Source organism: Periplaneta americana, chromosome 11, assembly GCF_040183065.1.
Source record: "Periplaneta americana isolate PAMFEO1 chromosome 11, P.americana_PAMFEO1_priV1, whole genome shotgun sequence".
NCBI lineage: Eukaryota > Metazoa > Arthropoda > Insecta > Blattodea > Blattidae > Periplaneta > Periplaneta americana.
The window spans coordinates 110,298,708-110,326,018 of NC_091127.1; the positions used below are offsets into that span (position 1 = coordinate 110,298,708).

The window sequence follows — 27,311 nt, forward strand, 5'->3', positions numbered from 1 at the left end:
GCAATTAATCTTAGTGGAATTTAAAATTAGTGCAATAAATACCGCTCAAGTTTCGTTCCAAAATAGTATGGTAAAGGGATGTCTATTTCTTTTTTTGTTAAAACATTTGGCGTTATGAAGTAAATCTTGGACTTCGAAAACATTTCCTAAATGTCACCATTCGCATTGGCAATTGAGACAATATATGCAAAAGACCGTCTAGCAAGAGGCAGAAGAGGGCTACCTCTAAGATTTTCGCCCGCACTTTGGAATGTCTATGGCCAAGAGAAAAATAGAGCGCAGAGTACTAATAAATTATGTGGAAGGGTGGCACTTCCGTTTTCAAAAAATCATTAAAACACATCATTAAAACATTCGGACGTTTTGGAACACACTGAAAAAGATCATTCAGAAATACAAACTGTGATTCTACAGTTATCCGTGGGACACATAAACATCAGACACCTTGATAAAAAGGTAGTATACATCCTGAAGCAACGTTAACTAGAACAAATTGTGGGTAGATATCAAACATATTGTAAACATAATATTAACCTGTATTTGAGAATCATAAGTTACAAAATTAAATTGTATTCGGTAGAACCACAAGGAGAAAGAGAATATTAATAACTATACGCAAATCTTTTGACGAAACTTAACATGGAATAATAATAAAATTATTATTATTATTATTACAACTATTATTTTCTATGATGTGATATATGGACAAAAAATCCTTGTGGACGAACAATATAGGTAACTGAAAAGGGAGTGTAGAAAGATATACAATGGAGGAAAGATTAGTGTAGACGAAAAATAAGAAAACCGTGAATATATGTTATTATACAATTAATAATGAGAATGAATGGTGGTAGTGTCAGAAAATTTTCATTTCATTTATTCGTTAACTTTGTATTGGATTGATATAATGTTGTATAAAATAAGATTTTTTTTTTTTTTTTATATATTTTACTTTTCATTCAAATATGAAGTTTAGTGTGGTAATACTGTTATTTTCAAAATAATAAGAGTAATGGATAAGATTATTTACAGAAATATGTTATATTATGCATAAAGTAAAGGAATATTTTGTTGTAATGCATTATTTGCAGAAAGAATGGTTAATATTACATAAGCGAATATTAATAGATCACTCAATGAAAGAGGACAGTAAAAGGAAGGCTATGTCATCTTTGAGATGAGCTCGAAGTTCACACGAACTGGGAAGGAATAACTGCGGTCTGCAGGCAGGTCTGTGTGGGCTCCACAGGCTAGTGGTCTCAGGCTCAGTCAGACTAGAGTTCATTGCCTCGAGCTCGAACTCTGAAGCAGAAATTCACCAAGACTGCAGGCAGGTTTGGTGGGCTTACTGCTGTACAGGTAGTCGGCTGGAGGACCACATTCTGCCTGTGCTCATCTCTAATTCAAGCATATCACGTTCGTAATGAACATGTTTACATCTAGTTGGAATATCTTATCACTATGCTCAAAGCTATCCCAATACCAGTCTGTTACACTGTTAACAAAGCTTTACTAGTCACATTTGAATGATTATGTAGTTGTTTATTTTTTATTTTAGTAGGTTATTTTACAACGTTTTATCAACATCACTGGTTATTTAGCATCTGAATGAGATGAAGGTGATAATGCCGGTGAAATGAATCTGGGGTTCAACACCGAAAGTTACCCAGCATTTGCTCATATTGTGTTGAGGGAAAAACCTCAACCAGGTAACTTGCCCCGACCGGGAATCGAACCCGGGCCACCTGGTTTCACGGCCAGACGCGGTAACCATTACTCCACAGGTGTGGACTTATGTTATTGTTAACTAATACTGAGTTCTTGGCAATAAAGCCATTTTGCTTTCCAATATTTCTCACACACAATGGATTTAGAGGAAAGGATTGGATATCACTGAAGATAATTCTGATCCATTTCTTCCTGAAGACTGGAAAATAGACAAAGTGGTGAAAAAATAATTCCAATTTTGTTCAAGTGCTTTAAATGATTATAAAACTGTCAACTGATTATATAAGCAACAAAAAGTAAAATATAGTATAGGCTAATATTACAATAATAAATTCAATCTTTATCTGCAATTGAATTATGTGTGTTTACATTCTAAACTATTTCCCATATCAAAGAACAAGGGAGTCGAATACTTTTGAAATTCACTTTATGCAAGCCTAGCATTACAAACGGTCTTCATCCCACACTTCACTTTGCATTCCCACTTTTGCACTTAATCTGTACTCCTTGTTAAGAAGTTTTAACTTCCCTGCATCTTTCTCTTCACTTTCCATGCTACAGTATTTTTGACATTGTATCACTAACACTAGCTCTGACAGAGTACTGCTCCCTCAGCATCGTCAAGCCAAGCAAACAGCTCTCTTTCCTACACACTACCTAACCATCGTGCTCGAGCACAAGCTTCTAATGAAGCCATCTAGTTTGGGTTATTTTTCTGCAGTGCTACTTAGACTGGTTAGCACACACATCAAGACTTGTCAACTACCAAAACGAAATGTTTCGGGACATGGGTTCCATATGAAAATTGTTCATAATGGTCACTTCTATCAACCTTAAAAGTTGGTAATAAAGTCACGGTTACATTCTGCATACTCATTGTATCGAGAACTCAGCTTACCTGTTCACCAACTTTGTACTGTACACCGAACAGTGGCACCTGTCCATACACTTTCTGGAGAGATAGCAGCTCCTTGTGGACAGATTGAAGCTTCTCTTTGGGGTCAATTCGGAAGCCCAACACATAACCACCACAACATTCTGCACACTCAACCACCAGTGCAGGGCCGAATTTTGACTCACGAATTCTTACCTGATTTTAAAATAACAATCTTTCAGTTTTCTTACAAGACATAAAACATATGCAACAAAAAATGTAAAAGAGATCTTCAGACAAAGAGCAAATAAAATATTTTAACAGACCTATTCTCTTGTCTGATTAGTAAGAAATGAAACAGGCAGACTTACTGGCGTCATGGTCTCAATTTTATTATTTCCGAAGCATTCAAATCTCTTGGATTCATAATGCCAAAAATGTATTAGCTTATTTGTCTACGCATTTGTAAATAAACTCAACAGAAAAGCCCAGTTGTGAGGGCTATCAAAGTATTGATTAGATCATATTAGATCTAAAGCTGGCTTAGGTTAATCCTATGCATTTCAGTTCCACTGAGATTTTATCAACCTCTTTAATAACGTATCTAACAACGTTAATCTACTTCCATTCTTTTCCGCAACTTTCACAGACTTCATAGAAGTTTTCATTTTTCTAATCATCATAGTCATTGATTATTCAATGAGGTCGGCGAGGCCTCATATATGAGTATAAGTATATTAATAATTTTTGTTGATGCTATTGACCAAATCAGAAAATAAAATAATGCAAGTCAAATGAAACATCTTTATTGGAAGAATTTAGGCATTCTTCACACTAAAGGTACGGTCACACGTCGCTAATTTTGCAGCGCTACTTTTATACTGCAGCTGCAAAAGTTGCGTGTCGTGTTCACACGTAAGCCAAAAGTAGCACGCTGCACGCTACTTTTCGTGCTGCGCAACCAGAGTGCTGCAAAAGTTGCAGCTGGAGGTTGCGAGTCTGTTCACAAGCAAGGCGCTACTTTTGCAGCCGCAGTCATGCTGCAGGTTCCCATCTCCGTGTTGACTTCTCAATATACATTTTGTGGTTATGTTCGCATTATTAAGAAACTCATGCGAAAGCTTCCTTATCTATTATTTGCTTTTCTGTCGTATCTAGTATTCAGAAATTGACATTATTTTTACTATAAAGCTTTTAAAAACGCCTATATACTTAAATGATAACCAACAGTATATTCACGTAATCAATGTTGGCAACCCTCCTGTTTGGAACTACGCTACAGAAAATTTAAAAAATGAATTATATCGTCACCAATTATGCTCAGACTGTGTTGTGTATTTAATAACTGTTACAAATAATTTATTTTCATCACATTTAACATTAAAATATATCCAAGCAATAAAAGTATCATTGGCACATTTGGGTGGTAACACTGGTTGTAACCGCAGCAAAAGTTTCAACAAAACCGATATCAAAAATGCTGCGACTGCAACCCTGAGAACCCTTTTCACATGTAGCTACTTTTAAGTTGCACGCAGCATGGAAAAGTAGCGGGCAGCAGGTTCGGCAGCCGCTACTTTTCGGGTTGCACCGTTGTTCACACGTCGCAGTACAAGAGTTGTGCAGTTTTTTGTACTGCAGCGCTGCAAAAGTAGCGACGTGTGATCGTACCTTAAGCTAGTTTTAACAGCTGACATAATAGGAACGTGATGAACTTATACTTACTTGCATAATCTGCAGGTACGGAAGAGAAATATTGAAATTTTCATTCATATCTGCAAACCACACCAGTCGTACATTTGTTATGATGAATGTGCCAAGATTGCCCTATGACAAAAATAGTGGAGATTGAAGATAGTATATAATAGAACACAACAGCATGACTGTTCAGGTTTTGTTTCAACACAAGGTTTCCTTTAGCTTTTCATGTCAGGTAATATTAAAACAAGTATGTGCACAGAAATAAATTAATTTTATTGTAAAGAATTACTTTCATAACATATTAAAATGGAAGCATTTAATATGATTCTGAAGCGAGATTTGCATTTTGGGCAATTTTTATTTCTCTTCTAGTTTGCCATTTTTAAGTAAATATAAAAATTTTAAAAATAAAAGAAGGAAAAAAAACTTTAAAAATTAAAAAACGTAATAATCAAACCTGAATATAAATTACTAAGTAATCCCAGCAATAACACTGCTGCAATTAATTTAAAGATTACACTTTTTTATGAGCTTGTAACACACAAAGGCGCACTTTTACCTTCCAGCTAATACTAACAATAACTGGTGTGTCCAACTCTGGCCCTGATTACAGCCATCATTCTCTCGATTGTGGTTTTGATTGTGGCTCTGATGCTCTCTAGTGAATATTGTTTCATTTCTCCTGGAGTGCCACCCAAACATATGTCCTATATAGGATTTAAATCCTGACTGTGTGCTGGACAGCCTAGTTAATAATCCAAAAGGGGTCAAAATACTGCAATATGCATGCACAGCATGTGGAGAAGTACTTTTGTGCAAAAATATAGATTGATCTCCAGTAAATAGAACAGAAATTATGATGTGGTCGACAAAGTTCTTATCGATGTAGCAATGAGATTACTATTGTCAATGAACATGAACTCTATGAAGGAAATACCAGCCACATCATTACCGAGCTCTGCAAAATGGCGTCCTTTCAGAGAATGAATGTCACATATCATTCTTCGGATTATCTCCAAACTACTTCCTTTCCATCTGAAGATATCAAAGAGAATCTGGACTTGTCAGCTCCACTGCTGCAAAGTCCATTCAGTGTGCTGAGCAGTAAATAGAAGACCAGTGGCTTAGAGCTGTGGGATCAGTTCTGACCCATGGTAGGTCATTGTGACTGTAGGCCTCTCTCTCGAACAGTCCTCTTGCTCACATTAACGAGTACATGCTGCAGTCGATTCTGAACTTCAATTGCTATAATATGGTGATTCCTCAAGACCTGGCCAACATGCAATTGATGGTTTTGGACTGAAGTCTTTCCTTTTCTATCAGATCCAGGTTTTCAGGAATAACTAAGTTTTTCGGAAGGTGGCCATGAAAAAAAAAAATAAATAATAGTAATAATAATAATAATAATAATAATAATAATAATAATAATAATAATAATAATAATAGCAATTTTGAAGCTTTATGAAAATTTTAACATCCGATTTTTTACATAAAAACAATTGAACTATTTTCTTTTTAAACTGATATTATCTACGAAGTTTACATCCACTCTTGTCCAAAAAAGGGAACAAGTTTTCGTTAGAACAGAATGAAATAGAAAAGGAGAATTAATTTGTCTTCTTTTCGTTCACTGTTAGGATCAATTAGTTAGAACTGTCTTAACCCATGGATACATACATATGGTCTGTTCACTTATTTGATGCCCAGTCGGCATCAAAGCGAGCAGAAAGTCTTTGATGCAACTATAAAATAATTAATTCTCTAAGTGTTAATATTCAGCATGCCCTTCATTATTTCTGTTATTGATTTGACATTTGAAAATAACAAAAAGCATTTCTTTGTCATGTTCTCTAATTCAATCAGATTGATTGGTTGATTGCAATACATAACACTCTTTAAATAGTCCCATAAATTGTCTGGGACTGTTAAATCTGGAGACCTGGCTGGAAATGCAACATTGCCAAATCTGGAGACAAAGTGGTCCAGAAACAGCCATGCCGATACATGTTGTATGAGGTGTTGCTGCATCCTGCTGAAATCAACATCCCTGATTCTAATGGAACCATTCCAATTCACGCGGTAAGAATGTGGGCAATCATTAGGACATAGGCACATGAAATTAACTGTTTTGTGATGCCTCTTTCATCTTTGAAAACATATGGACCAAAATGTCCTGTGAACAAATACCGCACCATACTATATTCTTCTCACTTCTCACGAAGTACAGGGGGATTACCAGCAGACCAATAACGAGTGTTTTGTTTATTTGTCTTATCACAAAGCAAAAAATGAGCTTCGTCACTCATTATTAAATGGTCCACGAATGTAAGGTCTTCCATCTGCAACTCCAGTAACCCTTGGCAGAATGTGATATGGACATTTGTGTCATTACTAGCTTTGGGTTTCTGTATGATTAATAACTTGTAGGGGTAAATTTAAGATCCATGTGCAATATTCTCCATACTGTAGTTCTAGAGGTGCCTACTATCTGGACCAGCTGCCTTGTTGACCACTGTGAACTCCTCATGATTGCTGTCTGTACTGCAGTGATGGCTTCTGATGTTCTTACAGTTCTCCTCAAGCCCAGAAGGACTCTTGTCACAGACTGAACCTGTCCCCTGCCATTTCCGAACCCACTTGCGAAATGACTTATCAGATGGTGCATTCCTACTCCCGTACTCTGCACAGAAGATGTGTTGAGTCTGTATGACACTTGGATCTGATTTAGTGCTGTACAGCAGACACATGCTTGTGCACACTCCAATGTTCCATGCTTAATTAATCTTTACAAGTTAGTCTTTTTTTTAAGTTGGTTATTTAACAACGCTGTATCAACTACGAGGTTATTTAGCGTCGATGAGATTTGTGATAGCAAGATGGTATTTGGCAAGATGAGGCCGAGGATTCGCCATAGATTACCCAGCATTCACTTTACAGCTGGGGAAAACCTCGGACAAAACCCAACAAAGTAATCAGCCCAAGCAGAGATCGAACACGCGCCCGAGCGCAACTTCAGACTGGCAGGCAAGTGCCTTAACCGACTGAGCCATGCCGGTGGCTAAGTTAGTCTTTTACTGCATGTGTGGTACAACCACTCCACCTACCATGTTAATGCACAACTAACGAAACAAACCCCAGACATTCTTTATTAACATATTTTGGTATCTATTTTCATTTCAATCAATTTTAAATAACGTATACACAGTTTGTATTTCCTACAAGTAGAGCTACATAGTGTTTTAGTGCTCACCTGATCACTAGACAGATTCCATACTCCGGGCACTGTTGTATACACCTGTTCAAGTGGCAGAATCTTGAGTTGTTTATTGTGGATGATGGCACCACGCAACTTTAGTTCCCGATACATTCGGGATGATGTATATGCCCTACAATAGGTATTACATTATTGATTCTACTTATAATAACGTCTATTAATGAAATTGGTAGAAAATAATGATGAATTAAGTGCAATATTAGCCAAATAGCTGAAGTGTTCACCCAGGTTAAAACTTCATCCAGTTCATGTGGAATGTGATTGATAAAAATATCTGGAAAGGTTTTCACGTGATAGTGGCATTTCTCCTGCCATAATTTCAACATATGGCTATAACCCACAATCATTATTAACACATTCACACTGAGGGAAGATAATGAAAATAAATCAGACATATCTTGCACAATAATCAGGACAATGTGACGAAGCAAGTGCTGTTCTAGAATCCAGAGGAAAAGAAGAAAAGGAGAAGAAAAGACATGGGTAAAGCTAAAATTTCTAGCTAGAAATGGAGTCCAATGGTGCTGTTTCGTCGAACTTCTACACCAGGGATTCTCAACCTTTTTAAAATTGTAAGCACAGCACACATGTAATACTAAGTGAGTGAGCACCATGAAATCGAATAGGTTTAATGGCCTACATGAATACACAAATAAAATAAATAAACATTGTGGCGGATTAAAGACATCCCTGCCATCTATGACCACCCTATTGAACTATGTTAAAACAAAACTGTAACTTTCTATTTCGGTTATTCAATTGTTTGTTGTAGCAACGGCAGCCTTTTTCAATGCTGTAACATTTAATTCAACATAAAGCAGTCTTTCAGTGAGTACGACACGTCTTCTCTCTTTGCATTCCCCACATAATTTTGGTGCCGAAACCCTGGAGATCTTCGTAATTATTATTTGCATCTGACACTAGAAGCAATTCTGTGTACACTTCGCACTTCAAGACTACGAGAGAAGACGCACAGCATGCTTAAACAAGGGAGAAGAAGTCACCCTTGCTGTAACAAGACTATGAGGCGGATGTGGCCACTCACTGACGCTATTACTACAAGATAAGGTCTGTTGTGATATTATATGCATATGTTAACTATTCAGGGATTAAATCAGTGAATCGACCAGAACAGTTTCAGTTGTGAATATAACTTCAGTAGAAAGATTGTTGTTGAATTTATTATTGCTTTCTGTATCTTGTTACTATGAAGTGATTGTAGTGTCTTTATCAATAACACATAACACTAGCACCAGAGTCACAGTTGATTAAGGAGCTCAGTTGGTCATACAAGTTTATATATATATATATATATATATATATATATATATATATATATATATATATATATATATAATTAGGCATTTCGTTCCCGAAGATTAATATGAATGTGTGTATGTATGTATATATATATATATATATATATATATATATATATATATATATATGCCTAATTCTGACGAAGAAGAAACACTACACAATTTGAAACGGAAACGTATGAGAGAAAGGAAGAATACTACGTGTTTCATTACGGAAATAAATGCATTTACTGATGACACCAGCCCAGACGATCTTGAATATTTCTGTGATCGGCTTCAGGAAACCCTGAATAAATTGGGCACAATTGATGACGCCATCCACGATCTCCTTTTAGACAGCGAGTACGATGATGACGTGGAGAAGTGTGAGGAGTACCTGGATTCCGCTAAACGCGCGATACCGAAAGCGTCGCGAAGGACTGGAGATAGATTATCAACCTCGATGGTGAACACAAGTATGCCCAATAAACAGGCAGTCACAACCGCACCAACACAAGCCTTGATCACACACTCGGTTCAACTACCACCGATCAAGCTCGAATCGTTCTCTGGAGACGTTGAGATATGGGCACGATTTTGGAAGCAGTTCGAATCATCTATGGATAAGGACCCCTCCCTCTCTACAATAAACAAACATATATTTCTCCATGGCTATTTGGAGGATGAACCGAAACAATTAGTTGACGGAATTCTTGTTATTGCAGAAACGTATGAGGCAAAGAAAATATTATGGGCGTGCTACGGCGACAAGAACCGGATAATTCAAGCACACTGAGATTATCTGGAGGATGTAAAATTCATAAGAATTGCTACTCCTGAAGCACTAAACATTACATATATAGAAAGTCACTGGAGGGTGCAAGCCCTTCGAGCACTCAGAGAAGATGTCAATGGATATGGAAGGATCCTCAAGTCTAAAATACTGTGAGAGTTCCCGGACGACATCTGTCGCCGGTGGATAATTCACGTGAAGAGGGAAAGCTTATCAGAGGGAGATATTCTCAAGCTAATAGAATTTTTAGGCAAGGAAGTGGACGGCGCCCTGATTACTCAGAAGATCCGTGATGATGCCTTCTTTTCTACTTACATTCCTACAACAGCAACACTGCGAGTCGACACCAAGACAGGATCCAGATCACGAAAGAGCAGGTCAGCACCTGACCCCTTTTGTGTTCTGCAAGTCCCGTGGTCACTGGGCTCAAGATTGTAAGGTAATCTCAGATGCCAGTGAGTGAGTGAAAAGACTGAGGAATGCTAACCACAGTTTTCTTTGTCTGAATCGCGGTCACTCTGTCAGAGACTGCAGCAGAAAGGGCAAAGCATCGTGTACTCACTGTAAGATGTCTCACCACAGGTCTATCTGCAGCAAACCCAAAACTACTGAGCCAAAAACTTACCCGACAAAATTTACGTCCATAAATAGGATAAATGCCGAAGCAACAGATTTCACATACCTGCAGACAGCATGCGTATGGGTCACGGGTCCCACTGGTCTAACTAAACTTACGCGCTGCGTGTTGGATGGCGGGAGTCAGTCTAGCTTTGTCACCAAATCCATAGTGGATGAGCTGAAGCTACAGGCTGTCGTCTGTCGAGACTTAGCCATTGCATCCTTTGAGTCATCTCCTACGCCGAGTCAACGCAGACTTGTGAGATTTTCGATGAAGAGCATCTGGACCAACGCTACTGCGAGTATCACTGGATTTGAAAGCATCCATGCCTTCTCTCCGCAGCCAGCAGTACCTCACGATGTAAAAATGCTAGTGCACACTAGGAAACTGCAGCTAGCTGACTCCAAGGTTCACACCGAGGATATGACCCTCCCAATCGAGATTATTGGAGGTGATCACTACTAGAAGGTTGTGAAGGACAGCTCACCCATCTGTATTTCACCAACAGTGGTACTTATCCCCTCCAAGTTAGGTTGAATACTAAGTGGGAATCGATCAGGCATCATCGTGGGCTCAGCAATTGTGAATTACATCCCCTCAAAACAATCCCCCTCTTACCCAGATGACGTCCTCAGGAAATTCTGGGATCTCGAGACCCTGGGGATAAGAGAAAATCAAAATCAACAACGCAGTTCCAAGGGCTCAGCAATACTTCAGGCCTTCAAGGACTCCTTCTTTATCGAGGACCAACGGCATGTAGTCTCCCTTCCTAGGAAGGAGGGAATTATTCTGCCCACCAATCACTATAATGCACAGAGACGGTTCCACAACTTTGAGAAGAGACTACAAGGAAATGCACATTATGCTCAGATGATGGACTACATTGCTAAGGGGCACGTGGAACTTGTGTCACTAAAAAGTCTAAAAATATGTCGAGTTCTACTTACCTCACCAATTGGTAAAGAAAGAGAAATGTGGAAAGACGAATTGGAGGATGGTCTTCGACAGAGGATGGCCAGACCTGTACACTGGTCGTCCCCATAGAGATCAACCAAGATGGGGAGGATGTGGCAGATTAAAGACACCCCTGCTATCTATGACCACCCTTTGAACTATGTTAAAACTGTAACTTTCTATTTCGGCTATTCAATTGTTTGTTGTAGCAACAGCAGCCTTTTTCAATGCTGTAACATTTAATCGAACAATAAAGCAGTCTTTCAATGAGTACGACAACACATCTTCTCTCTTTGCATTCCCCACAAACATAAATACATTTTTAAAATGCTCATCAGGGTAATAATATCCTTGAACTTGAATGTTACTCAGAATTTCAGTGATATCCAAGGAGGAGTCATATAAACAGATTAAACAGATGTGAATTAGTTAATCGTGATGTGCTTTGTTCTTGAAGTATTTCATAAGTGAGAAAGTTTTCTTTTTTTTTTTTTTGCATAGATAGGTTGTCCTGAACATAGACATTTGAGAGAAACACTCCATAGTATTTGGGGCCTTTTTGTATCTTCTACCCCTAAAGGCTATGAATTTCTTCATTTAAAACAAATATTCCAGTGCTAAGGAGGTCTGGAGATCTACCAATTAAGTTCGTCACGAGCAACCATGTTATTCTCTTGAATAATCTTGATCTTTCTGAAAGGGATTATACACCATGAAATACGAGAAGGCCTACCAGGTCCCTGATCTATTATAATGGGTGGATAGGAATATTATTTGTTCCGGCTCGTGCAACAAAGTCTGAATTGAGAAAAGGACCTAGGAACGTTCATGTTTGCGAGCAATTTCTTACTCACATGACGAGAGCACTAAATGTCATTAAAAGAGCACCAGGTTGAGAATGCCTGTTCTACACAACAGCCAACAGCACCAGGTTAGTGTTGACAATAGTGGTAAGGGAGAAGAAGGTGGCAGTAGTGGGTAGTGGCAATTCTTATCACTGAAGTAAAAAAAAAAACAATGGAAACTATTGTATTCTTTTCCACAAAACCAACTCCATGAAATTCATATGGCGAACACACTACTTAGCAAGCAAAGACATAACCAAACTACTTATTTAAACACTACATTTTATTTTCATTTGCACTGAATTAGAATAAAAAATCCATATTATTTGACACTATCTAACATATTATCTAACTATGGATCAAAATGTTTTCCCGATGTATCAGCTCCACTGGTCAGAAAATGGTAACAATTTTATATCTTCAACTGTTTCTTCAAATCACAAGAAATTTCTTACAGAAAAATTGTAAAGCATCTGGTACAATGATTATGAGATCAAGAAAACAAACTCTCACGATACATGGAATAAAGTGAATTAAAATGCTAAGTTCAAAAGATTATATACAAAATACTGATATTAAATAGTTTAAATTTTATAATAGACAGCAATTAATTAAACATGCGAGAACAATAACTATTTGCCTAGTTCCTTTTAAAATTTTAACAAAAATTTAATAAAACAAATACAAAAATTACTATATTACTTAAATAAAAATATATTTATGTTAAATCTATTTATCAATAATTGATTATTATACTAATATAAAAAAAATAATTAATGGTATGCAACTATTACTGTTAATAATATTAAACCCTTACATATAAATAATAGTAACAGTATAACTACAATATTCCAATAACCAGGGCCGGATTTAGCTGTAATGCCGCCCCTAGCAGTGCTAAAATTTTCCGCCACAACTCCCACAAACAGTTTATGAGCAGCTATTATTCGATCGTGTTTAGTTTAAATTAGTTTTAAATGAAATGTTACAAATTCAGAACACAATAAATTACTGGAATCAAAATACATGCATCTTACTTGTGAAGTATAAAGATTTCCTTTGCACTTACTTCACAGAGAAAGCATTGATGATGTCATCAAAGTTGATCTGACGAAGCACAACAGACTCAATGCAAAGAAACATACTCAAACTTATTCATTGTTGAAACAAAATTGATTTGTGAAACGTAGACTGTGGTTAATTTTTTTAGCATTCGTTTTGTTGGTGGTAAAATTATTATGAGTATTTCTTACTTCGATAGGAAGTATAAAGTAAATTGAAAAATAAACTCAGACTATTTGTGGAATAAACTTTTCATATCGAATTACGAGTATATACGGTAGTACACATGTTGGAAAGTGATTAAATAGTATTGTTGACAATATAATTATACTGGAAATGTAACTGAGAGTTGTGGTTACTATTCATAGCGATAAGTAGCTAATAAACTCATCCAATTTGATTTTCAACAAAGCATTCTTGTTTATACATGCAGGTAAACTTAAGCAGTTTCATAGTATAATAACGTGATACCGACATTACAATATAACTACGCAGTTGCACACTTTCCTTTTACTCTCGCCACGATCGCGACAATATGATAACAAAACAATATCCAATTTCCACAAGTTGTTCAAGAAGAAACTTCAGAAAAGTGTTTTAAAAACAAATTTCACTGTAAAGAAAAGGAAGAGAAAGAAAGAGAGAAAGTGCCCCCCCCCCCGCCTGGAAATTGCCACCAGGCAACTGCTTAAGGCTGGTTCACAATAAACCGGAAACGAGAATCGGAACGAAAACGGTAAAATTGTTAAAATGTGTACATTTAAATGTGAGCACTCACAATTAACGAAAAGCTTGCCGGAGCCTGGGATCGAGAACGGAGAGTTGGCCAAGTTTCAACTTTGGCGTTCACGTTTCCGATCACAGCCCACTAGATTCATTCTAATGCCATCTAAAAGCTATTTTGTCGTACATTTTGTAGCAAGAAGACCGTGACATAACCTATGCATTATTTTGTTCTGTGCTGTGCATCATAGAGCAAGTTTTATTTGATGAGATTCTAATATTGAGTGTTGAGGAAAATCCTCACGTTTACGGTAAGCAGCGCGCCTCGTATAAAGATGAGAAAATGAAGGAGAATACGTGGCTTTCAATAGCTGCATCTTTGAATACGATCGGAAGCGAATCATATTTTATTACTGTATTGGTTGTATTACACACTACATATTCATGCTTCAATTCAATAACTACTGTTGTGTTCATTTTTGTTCTATTACAAATGTTTCTTCTCTAATTATTTTATGTTATGGTAGACTTAAAATAGGTTGTGATAATAAAGATGCATGGGCGTACCTAATGAAATGTTTCAGTTAAAATTTCAAAGTTGGTTAACCTGTGTTTATGTTGGCTGCCTTGTACTCATAAGAGAATGCCATTGGTCAATTATATACAAATAACATCAGAATGCGTACTATCGACTTCACATATCATTATTGACACACATATCGATATGCATAGTCGTCTACGTTTTCGGTTTATTGTGAATCAAAAATTTTCATATTCACGTCCTCTGCTTCTCGTTTTCATTCTGGTTCTCGTTCCCGGTTTATTGTGAACCAGCCTTTAGATTACCTAAGCCTAAATTCAGCACTGCTAATAACACTAGTCCACAAAACATTTAATTTTTTGTTTCCATAACATGAATTAAATATACTGATCTTACTAATTCGCATTTGCTGAACACGAAAATGATGAGAAGATCGTAAAAGAAGCTCTTAAGTTTTTTAACATATTAAATATTATATCTCTTTCAATTCTTGTACATAAATCCCCAAACTAAGTTTACCTATGATAAAAATGCTAGAAGAACTATTTTAAACATACTATATAACTGTGTAAATGACCCAAGTTAAAGAGAGGAATTGGGTTTGATGTAGGTTGGTTTTAACACATTTTTACACTATCGCCAAATATAAAATATAAGTTACTGAAAAAAATGTGACATATTGGAATTTTATTAATGTCATATTCGTGATCAGCACATACAAATTATATAAAAGTAGTTATTCCTACCCATGCTATAAAAACCTTGTAGACTAGTGTAATTTGACAATGGAATTGTAGAAAACCCTACAGTGGTACTAATGCCTGGATCTGTAGGCGTTGCACAATAAAAAAAAAAAAGAATAGATAAGGCAAAATTGTACGTACTTGTGCACACCCATCACAGATGTGAAGTGTCTCGAGTTTCCTGCTATTAGATTGGTAAAAATAAACTCAAATCTTGTGTTATTAGACTTGGTCAAAATATGCAGAGCTTCTGTTACTCCTCGCAGTTGCTGGAAACATGAAATACCATGATATCAACTCATTCTTACTCCTCTTCAATTAGCAAATAGGTAAAATACACAATATTATATTTTTTAAAATTTGCACTCGCAATAAAAAAAATCTGAAAGTTAGAATTTATAAAACAGTTATATTACCGGTTGTTCTGTATGGTTGTGAAACTTGGACTCTCACTTTGAGAGAGGAACAGAGATTAAGGGTGTTTGAGAATATATGGGGCTAAGAGGGATGAAGTTTCAGGAAAATGGAAAATTTACACAATGCAGAACTACATGCATTGTATTCTTCAACTGACATAGGCCTAATTAGGAACATTAAAACCAGACATTTGAGATGGGAAGGGCATGTGGCATGTATGGGCAAATCCAGAAATGCATATAGAGTGTAAGTTGGGAAGTTGGAAGGAAAAAGACCTTTGGGGAGGCCGAGACATAGATGAGAGGATAATATTAAAATGGATTTGAGGGAGATGGGATATGATGATAGAGACTGGATTAAGGGTACTGATACATGGCGACTTGTTTATTTTAGCTCTTGCACTAGCAAATGACATAATATGTCCTCCAGAAACATTCCTATGTCGCAGGTTTACGAAATTTATACCATGCATTAAAAAATGCTTATAGTAGGCTATCTTTCGATGAAAAATTAAGTCACTTATCCCCAACAGAATATTTCTAGGATGCCGCCAAATACGGTAATTAGAAAATAAATTGTTATGCATGGTTCATCAGTTAGGTACACATTATCTCATAGTATTTTAGTTAAACCTCTCTTATTTTTTCTGGTATAATGAGAATATATCACATGACAAAATGAATGCACTATTTTCTTAACTAAACACCACATATGAATAATAACATTTTTTTTTTCATTTATTTTTTTAATTTCTTTAAATTCCATGATAAAGTTTAAAAGCAAACCACTCCATTCATTTTAAAGAGCTAATTAATATGTACCTGCCACAAAAATTTCATGACTCTATCTTCATTAGTTTATGAGATAAGTGTACCTAAGTTTTGAAAAATGAAGGTTACGGGAATTTCTAATTACCATATTTGGGGTTACCCTATAAAGATTCTGTTGAGGATAAGTGATTTAATTTTTCATCAAAGATACCATAAGGATTCTTTAATGCATGGTATAAATTTCGTAAATCTGTGACATAGGAATGCTTCAGTAAGGCCTATATCTCATTTGCAAGTTCAAGAGCTAAAATAGGCAGTCGTCAAGTCCCAGTACCCTTAATCTTGTACAAGATAGGGACCAACGGTGGGCTTATGTGAGGGTGACAATGAACCTGCAGGTTCCTTAAAAGCCATTTGTAAGTAAGTGTAATCTCTTGTAAATGTATTTCTCTTGTATTTAAAAGGTTTCATAGAGTAGGACGAAGCACCTTGAAAATGTAGGATTCATTCACAAAATCTAGACTACATATCTACGTCCGACTTTCATATTATTTTATAGTATACTTATCTTTGTTAAAATGCAATTTAAAAGTGTGACTAAAAATAAAACATTCTTATCTTACGAACTATAACAGTATCCATACTTCTAAGGCATGGTAACAGTTGATCAGTTTAGAGTAAGAAGGTGATTGTGTGATTTGTTTCCAGTGTTTCTAACTGCAGTTAACGAAAACATGAAATTCTACCAGTGTAACACGCTCTAATGTCATTTCAGAGATGGGGAACTTATAAGGTGGAATTTATTACCCCCAGCAATAGGATGAGCTAATGCTAGTTAAGGCTTAGTCCCCACATGTTGCTCCCCTGCAAATAAGATTACCATAGAGATCCCAATCCATGTAGATAACAAACATTCACTGTGCCCCTTTAATATAGAGGAGGAAATGAAAATGATACTTACTTACAAATAGCTTTTAAGGAACCCAGAAATTCACTGCCATACTCACATAAGCACACTATCGGTCCCTATCCTGAGCAAGATTAATCCAGCATCATATCCTACCTCACTCATATCCATTTTTATATTATCCTCCTATCTACATCTCGGCCTCCCCAAAGGTCGTTTTCCCTCCAGCCTCCCAACTAACATTCTATAAGCATTTCTGGATTCTACATGCCCTGTCAATCTCAAATGTCTGGATTTAATATTCCTAATTATGTCAGGTGAAGAATACAATGCGTGCAGTTCTGCATTGTGTAACTTTCTCCATTCCCCTACAACTTAATCTCTTTTAGCCTATATGTTTTCTAAGCATCTTACTCTCGAATATCCTTAACCTCTGTTCCTCTCTTAAAATGAGAGTCCAGGTTTCAAAAGATGAATAAGAATAATAGTGAAATTATTGAAACTCACCGAATTCACTGTTTTAGTTGCTGCTGTAACAACACAAGAATAACCAATTGCTGAAAATAAAATATTCACTTTCTTGAATCGATTACAGGAAAATTTCAAATACATTAGCAGGTATTTAATTTCTATAATTACTTCAATATTATTCTAAAGTAGGGTTAGTCAATGTTTGCAGTCTAATTTATTGAATACCAGAATTAAAATTACATATTTTCGTAATTTTAATTCGCCTTCGAGATCATTCCACTGTCACCTACTAACATTGAATTCTATGCTTCACAACTGGAACGGACTTTAGTGGTCTTAGAAACAGCAGGGGCTGAAACAGACAAGAAAGGAGATGATGAAGTATTGCTGTCCTCATCTGCAGCATGTCATCCCGTGGAGTTTGTCTGTGTGGTCTTGTGCAAACTTAAAATTACATTCTCCAAATTATTTTTTCCACTATGTAAAGCTAACAACTACTTAACATTGAAGAATAGTGACTTTGTGCATAGCATTTGGCTGCAACAACTTGTAAGATAAAAGAAATAAACGACAATTCCACATGCAAGTATACACATTACACGTAACTCAAACTTATTGGTAAGTTCATTGTGATATTCAACATCTATAGGCCTACACATTATTTATAATATCGAATTTATAAGGGAACAACTTAATAAACTCTGCTGGTCTGCGCATGCGTCAATCTTAAAGAGTGACACAATATACTATTCACCTCCTCCTTCCTAATTGTCAGACAATAACGAAAGAAGGCATTACTTACATAAACTTTCAAAGAAGCAGAATATTTTCATATTTTATATACTTAATAATAATTCAAAAAGTAGTAGTCAGATTCCAATAAGGAAAAAAGCATGTTGAGGAGTATTGTTTGCAGATTTTTAAGATGTTTGAGTCACCGCAATACAAAAATTTTAGACTTCTTAATTTAGATTTGTTTTATACTATTGTAGTGTGGGAAAATATGCTTTTGAAGTAGAGAATAAATCAGCGACGAATTTTTTTTTTGAAAAGATAAGTGAGTAGTTGCAGTGTATGAAATTGTCTGAATGCATTATAATTTATGTTGAAAAAAACCCCATGTTAATAGAATGAGTCAACAAGATATCATCACTTGTTAAGTTTATGTCTGACTGCTAGCGGTCAGTCAAGTAGTGCTTACATAAGTATTATTTATCTTCAAATCCCAACAGTGCTTTAAAAATAAGCATTTATTGTTTTGATTGGCTTCATTTACTTAAGGGCCAGACTAAAATGTTTAGTCAGTTGTCTCCAGTCTTTTCAAAAAAATTCCACTTAACCTAAAGGAACATTTGTGTCGCCGCCTTTTCGCAGAATATGGAAAAGACAAGTGGAAGAAATGCGTTGATCACATTAAAAATAACTAACAATATTTTTGTAGTGCTAATATATTAGACAGAGAAACTGACAGAATAATTTCGTTATTAAGTGATAGCAGTGATGCATCAGATGACTTTTCAATCAGTGTGACAGTGGTTCAGATTAATGGAGGAAGACTCCACCTCCAGCGCAGTGGTGAGGTAGTAACCTCCTTCAGCGGAGTTATGCCAGTTGTTAACCTATAATATATCGGAACATTGTTGTGACATTGTGTAAAATGAATCACTAATTGCATAGCAAAATATTTTTGTTTGTTTAGCCAACTGTTCAAAGACAGGTCTGAACCTCACACATGATACTAACAAGGCACCACTCATAAAACAACTATGCCAGGAGATAATGGGATAGGATGGCCAGTTCCTTTCCTCCTTCAGCAAATATTCACAGCTTATTTTAATACAGGTAAATATTTATTAGTCCTACTGTATAATATTGGTGTTTTACCATTTCAAATTTTGTTTATTGGACACTCTAAGGTAAATCTTCAGTACATATAGTAAGTTTATATTATATACAGTAAACTCTGGATACAGTGAACTCGGTTATAGTGAACATTCAGCTATAGTGAACCTAAATCGTTGGTCCCAACCTGCATACATTAAAAACTATATTAATATTTCCGTTTATAGTGAACCTTGTATCCTGACAATTCTTATTTGAAGTCAGACCTTCTTGTATAAAATTGAAAGAATGTGTTGAGAACAACATTCTAAGTTTCTTACTCCTTTAGTCAAAGGACAACAGTAGGATTAGCGATTCCTAGACAATGAGCTGTACTGTAAATCCAGGCAACGCGTGATGACCTTGCCTCACTCCACTCCATTCTGTTCTTACACACTTTACTCTACTGTTATTTCTAATCCTCCACCATCAAAGGGTTGCCTTTTGTTCTCAGAAACATTTTCAATATGACTGAAAGCATCGAAACAATGGAAAATGAAATTGCCTTCTTTTATTAACAGGGGACGGACATTATGTCAAGAGCATAAATGAAGGTAACATTTTGATGGCTTTCAAACTCCATCAACCCTCTCCCAGTTTCCATTAAGTGACCCGGGAAATTCCAAGGCTGAGTACACAGTCACACCATAACAGAATTTGTCATTTCTACCTGATCTAGTGTTCCAACAGTGAATGTACTGTATAAAAATGTCGAAGCGTAAAGTGTTTTCTTTGGAAGATAAGGCGAATATTATAAGTGACATTGAACTTGGTCTTCTGCAAGCAGACTTGGGCCAACAGCATAGTTTAAGTAAATCAACTGTGAGTAACAGTATAGAGTATGCAGTGTAATCCATTCCACAAAAATTAAATATTTTATTTTCTTGTTCACAATTTCATTCATTTCTATCATTTAGGGTTAGGGGAGAGACACTTCGGATATAGTGAACGAAATATGCAAGTCTACAGAGGTTCACTATATCCGGAGTTGATTGTATTATCAAATAAACATCAGGAAAGTCACCGGCGCAGCTTAGGCAGTGGCATGTTTGCCTGCTAATCCAGAGTTATGTTCAGTCGTTGATTAGATTCCCACTTGGGCTGATTACTTGGCTCAGTTTTTTCTGAGGTTTTCTTCAACCATAAGATGAATGTCAGGTAATCTATAGCGAATCTTCAGTCTTATCTCGCCAAATACCATCAGTCTATCACCAATTATTCCATTGATGCTAAATAACCCAGTAGTTGATACAGTGTCATTAAATAACCAAGTAAAAAACCCAACATTGGCTTCTGAGTACATTTTTGTCACCATTTTCAAAAGCAAAAAATTCATGGCATGAGTGGCATCAGTTTCAGTTTAAAATAATATATTAGCAAGTAAAACAATGTATCAATGGATGCTAATCTAAATAGTAATATCACAAATTCTTTCCCAGTGTGGCAAATTCTTTATTAAGGTTTAAAAAAAAGTTTAAAATGATTGAGACTGAAATAGACCTACCTTCTGAAACATTAGAAGGCTAATGAAGAGTCACTCCATGGTTACATTTGTGACATTTTGAAAGCAGATTCACTTGTAAAAGACACTGTAGATTAAATGTCTTAAAGAGATAACATTTTTATTTTCAGATATTATATTAACCATCAATTACCTAATTTAATCATGAAGTTTTGAGTTGGTTAAGAAGAATACACTTAACAAAACTAAAATGTCAATCTTTGTTGCGTATGTGACAAAATGATACATCTCCTTCTCATGGAACTGCAGATTTTATTAAAATTCTGTTCTCCAAGATTATGAATATGATTGAAACTTATTAGTGATATAAATAAAATGTACAATTTTTAAGATGATATAATAGAAGTTGCACAGGAACATTAACATTTCATGTAAATTTTAATTTGAAAATATTGCGTGTTGGAGACATGTTAAGATTACATATTTTTATCAGCAGCAATGTGACATAGACATTTTTTATTTACAAAAGAAACAAAAATAAAATACGACTGCTATTGAAATTATTTAAAAAGTAAACACATACAAATCTGAAATATTGTTACATTTATGTAAAAGCAAGTACAGACACAAGCACAATCATCTAAAGACAAAGTGAGCCCTGCTATTAAGCAAATTGGGTTGTTTCACTTTTTTCAGGATCACTGACAAGTTTTCCCAAGATTTGTCTTCATTTACTGGCTACACCCAACACTTCTCACTTCAGCAAAATTTCATTAGTTTCTTCCTCATGCTCCAAAAAAAAGTCCTGTTAAAGATACAAGTACAAAATCCCCTGGCTCAACTTTGGTATTGTCCTTGTTGTTTGTTGCATGAGATCTAGATTTCTTCTTCTTCTTTTCCTTCAAGATGTTGTAATTAAAGTGTTGTTAAATCTTCTTGTTGAGAGGTTACAGAAACCTTCACCATACCTTCTTTAATGGGAGACACAAAGTGAACTTTATGCAGGCTTGGAATTGGCTGTACATTTTTCTGATTATCAAAGAATGATGATTTGAAGAGTGTTATTATACCTTTTACACACTGTTTGGCACATTCATAGAATTCATAAGACGAATTTATAATCAGTTGGCATGATTTCACCATTTGTCAAACAGTTCTTTTTCGAAGTTCCCCCCAAACATCATCAACTGTTCCTTTACCATGAAGTCAAACTGAAAATGTGTGAGGTTCAACATTGTGAGGCGATTCTTGAACTGTACAACACAGCCAATGAAGAATATCTTCACATGTTGAATATTAGGAACTTGTTTTAACTTCAAGTCTTCGAGAAAAGGTTTTAAGAAATACCCAAACAGAATAATATTTACTATGTGACAAGTCATCACTTATAATGGCATAATAAAATTGAAGATTTTCCCACATTTTAACCGAACAGCAGCAGTGAAAATGGTGGTTTGTTGCTGACTCCAGTGAGCACTTTGAATTTCATCTTAACTCACAGACAGTAGTTTTCTGCAAAATCAATTGGATGAATTAGGAATTTTTTCATCTCTTCAAAGTGTTTGGACTGCTTTCTTTTCACGTAACTATAGAGCTTGAATACTGTCAACTGCATTTGTATTTTCTTCATGCAGTCAGATATAGTTCCAGTTTCCATGACAATTTCGGGATGTCCTTCCACATCTCTCCACTGAGGCCATTTCATTTCATTATCAACTATTTCTTCATCAGTAATGATATTTTGAATAGAATTGCAGGTCAACTTGCATTTCTCACATGTATCTAACATGCATTCAAAGCGTTCAACACCACATACAAGGATGGCTAATAAATCTTGTGTATTACGTGGAAATATACAAATTTCTTTTCCTACACTTTCCACCAAAAACTGCATGTTCGCATGGTAATGACATTCACGTGTGTTATACGTCGTAGATAGAGGAAATAGGATATCAAATGATGGGCAAAGCTCGAAAAACATTAATTTTTTTTATCAAACTATCAGGACATTCCTTCACAAACTCTTCATAAGCTTACGCAATGGTCACCATCATAGTACATTTCTTGACCACTTCTTTCTTGCCAGTTTGAACATTCTTAATGGTGACTGTTTTTTTTACCTGGCTCAATCCTGCTTATATCACAGGGATAAAACTGCACCCCGTTATCTTTTGTTTCGTCATTCAATCTTTTACCTTCTTTTTTTGCATTTTTATACTAGGTTCAATCTTTTCGCAAATTCCAGCAATTCCTCAACTATCAATTTTGATATTACTGCTTTACATTTCCCTGTTTGGTAAACCTCTTCACTCTAGAAACGGTTTCTCCTAGTGATCTGTTATTCCTATATGAACCCCTTTGGTTTTTTTTTTAGTAGGTTATTTAACGACGCTGTATCAACTACGAGGTTATTTAGCGTCGATGAGATTGGTGATAGTGAAATGGTATTTGGCGAGATGAGGCCGAGAATTCGCCACAGATTATCAGGCATTCACCTTACAGTTAGGGAAAACCTCGGGAAAAACCCAACCAGGTAATCAGTCCAAGCGGGGATTGCACCCGCGCCCGAGCACAACTTCATACCGGCAGGCAAGCGCCTTAACCAGCTGAACCACATCAGTGGCTAACCCCTTGTTGGAGATGCATTACTTATCTCAGGTACCTAGTGATTTTAGTTTTTCTGTGCTGCCTTTGTCTTATTCTATCTTGCTTCTATTTTAGCTTTAACTTCATTTTATCAGTTTCAACAGCTTGTTTTTGTTTTACCCTTCATAATTTAAATCTTTCTTGCTCTTTGATTATGTATGCTTCATACTTCACTGGATCCCATTTTAGCCTTTCTCTAAACACCCATGACCTCTCAGTAGATGACATTATTGATCTGTAACAATGTAAATTATTAGGGCCCTTAATCTAAGGTTTCATTATGGTGGTCATTGCTGAGCAAACATCAGCTGAGTTGTTTTCTTTACAGTGGACATCGTCGTCTTTCCTATCGAAAGTATTAGTGCCTATGTATGCTTCATACTTCACTGGATCCCGTTTTAGCCTTTCTCTAAACACCCATGACCTCTCAGTAGATGACATTATTGATATGTAACAATGTGAATTATTAGGGCCCTTAAGCTAAGGTTTCATTATGGTGGTCATTGCTGAGCGAACATCAGCTGAGTTGTTTTCTTTACAGCAGACATCGTCGTCTTTCCTATCGAAAGTATTAGTGCCTATCCCATTAGAAAATTAGATAGCACTAAGTTTGGAGGCAATAATTCTGCTGAAACATTTAGCGGAGATTGGAGAAAAGTTTAAGGTTTATTTTTCTAGTAAAGAAGGAAGAGCAAAATTATGTCAGTGAGATATTATTGTATTTATGCCGCTTTAAACAGAGACATAGGCCTAACATATACTTAAATTATTTTCTGAGCAAGTTACCTGTGTCAAAATTAATTACATTGTTCGTTCTAAATTATAGTGGTTACAATATTCAAGCTTTTGTCTAAGCTATTCAATTTAAAACTAATTCTAAAACACACTTCATTAGTATTTTAAAATGATCTCAAGTAATTGGTTACATTAATTGTCGTTATTAAAGGTTGGAATTTCGGGGAAGATAGCCTATTCCTTTGACACACTATATATATGTTCCTGCTCTAACAACACTAAATTCAGTTTTTTATAAGCACTGTCTTTAAAAATAGATAATACTTTAATTATTCTTTCTCTACTGTATTGGAATATACATAGAATTAACCTGTGTTGGAATACAGATCTTCACCAATCTTGCCTACAATTTCACAAACTTCCTTCCACAATATCTCTATATTTTTTTAACTCATACTGTATGAGGCAGGATGATTGGAAACATGATTAATTAAAGTTTCATAATTTATTTGCGAGAAATTGCTAAATACACAATGTTTTGCAGTCATACTTGTGATACCGTAATTCATTTGTTTTCTAAATGAACGACAATCATTGCTGTCAATTTGAAGCCAAGTCAATCCAGAGCATTGAACGCCAGTAAAGATCACTGCACCCCATGTAAAACTTTGTAAAGAAACAAGCTCCATTTATTCACATGTAGAGCTAATCGAGTGGTGGTGTTTCCTCGGGGATGATTGTCATAGCGGAACCATAGCTTTACCTCAAATAAATACTTAACTTCCATAAAATGTAACGGTGATGCAGAAAAAATTGTGTAACAATAAAATAATGTCACAGTACAAAAGAAATCATGTTAGAAGAATGAGTTGTTATAATAAAAATTTAGGCTCAAGCTGATAACCCCACTTTCACCAAATTTCACATTTAAGTTATATGTAATGTAATATAAATAAAAATCTTGTGTTTTGTGGGTGTAACATTTGATAATATGAGGTTAATGTCACAAACGCAATGCAATTGACTACAAAAGAGTCATGCTACAAAAAAAGTTGTTCTATTAAATTTTAGACCATGTGGATAACTTCACTTTCAAGAAGTTTCACAATTACTTTCCTGTGAACATAAATAAAATCATGTTTTGTGTTGTGGATATGACATTTGATAATATGAGGCCAATGCCACATACACAACGCAATTTTGAGTAGTCATGCTACAAAAAAGTTGTTCTATATTACAATGTAGATCTTGTGGATAACTTCACTTCCAGAAAGTTTCACTTTGGTAAGTTAATTACTTTCTTGTGGACATAAATAAAATCATGTTTTGTGTTGCAGGTGTGACATATGATGGTAATATTTTAATTTAGTCCTATATAATTGAAAAACTCACCTGATTTACTTCAAAATTTCGTAGTAGATTCTGGAACATCTATACAGCAAGTTACGCACGCAACAACAAATCCAAAGACAAGCAATACATGATCACAGCAGGCAACATACGAGGTGTATTTTTCCTTTTGTACTATTAATGCTAACATCAAATCACAGAAATTAAATAATTTAATACTTTCATGAAATTAACTGTTTTTCTGGTATAAAGGTTCATCTACTCTATAAATATGGATATTACAACTACTCTGAAATATTTTTATTTATTTATTTATTTTTTTTGCATACAGGGTCCTTTGACATGGAATGACCCTGAAGCTATTAACCTAAACAAGAGTAGTATTATATTTTGATATACAGAATACAAAATGTAACAAGATAATTTTGACTACAGAAGGTTAATAAAAAGGCCAATCTTACTTTAAAATTCCATTTGATATAAACCGAAAACTCGTAATATGAATCAGGATAGAGGTTTCCAAGTTTTAAACAAACTTTAAAATCCAATTCTATTTGCATCTATCCTCATCAGCGCAGTAGAAATTACGTGAAAGACAAAGATAACAATACTTCACTAGTGTGGGTTGCATACTTTTCTGCTGACTTCACTCAGTAGTGCTTGGAAGCAGTTCTAGATGTGAAGCATAGAGTTCAATGTCTACTAATAACACAGGCCTAATGGAACAAAAATGACATCATCAGTTATAATGTTCATTAAAGCTCTAGTTAGTGTTTAGTAAACTTTACATTTTGTTTACGTATTGCTTATGAATGTATTCTTACATTTCTGCATTCCACAACACCTATTTTGTCAATGTGCACATAGAGCACAGTAGAGGTCTGTATCAACTGGATTTAGTCAGACGAGGCGACAGACCAACTGCGTCAGGACCCTACTAAGCTGGGTCTATACCTTATTGGGTATGCACCTGCCTGAACCGATCTGAATTCTGACACCCAACTTCAAATCCAACTCAAGCAGTGACAGTGTGTGACTGCTAAAAATTCTTTCACATTGCTGCATTACGATTGTATAAGGTAATTTAATAATCTTTTCCTCAAATATTTTACTAACAATTCCTCAAAAGAAATATTTTAAATGTAATATAATTCCAATAGCAATGCAAAATAACTCTCTGTATTATGCGACCAACTTCATTCCAGTTTAAGGTAGTATTTTCAAGTCTTTCTATATCCTATCTGAGAAGAAATTTCGAATAGAAATCACTTTGAACTACACTGCCCAATTTGGAGTTGTAACACAGTACATGCTTACATACTGTATAACACACTGACCGAATTCTGGGATGACAGTTTTACTGAAACATAAAACTGATTTCAAATTTTGCTTTTAATCGTGAACTGGGTTTGCATATATCATTATTCTCCAGTTTTAAGTCTTTCTTGAAGTTCAAAAGGTAACTAAGCTTACCGGTACTGTCTAAGCGAGTGGAGCCGTGTTAGAGTCTTTCAGCT

The 27,311-nt window shown here is 35.5% G+C and overlaps 1 protein-coding gene across 4 annotated transcripts in view; it reads right to left on the minus strand.

The window, feature by feature from the left end:
• The window catches only part of BBS5 (Bardet-Biedl syndrome 5 protein), a 46,102-nt gene that overhangs the window by 8,960 nt on the left and 9,831 nt on the right, over positions 1-27,311 (minus strand). For 2 of the 4 annotated variants that reach the window (XM_069839873.1, XM_069839871.1), the window contains exons 3-7: positions 17,757-17,806; positions 15,297-15,424; positions 7,554-7,689; positions 4,328-4,429; positions 2,627-2,818 (exon numbers count right to left, since the gene is read on the minus strand). In XM_069839873.1, the coding sequence (XP_069695974.1) occupies positions 2,627-2,818; positions 4,328-4,429; positions 7,554-7,689; positions 15,297-15,424; positions 17,757-17,806 (608 nt within the window). Of the gene's footprint in view, positions 1-2,626; positions 2,819-4,327; positions 4,430-7,553; positions 7,690-15,296; positions 15,425-17,756; positions 17,807-18,014; positions 26,478-27,311 lie in introns of those variants that run through there. The other 2 variants (XM_069839874.1, XM_069839872.1) reach the window with 2 other exon arrangements.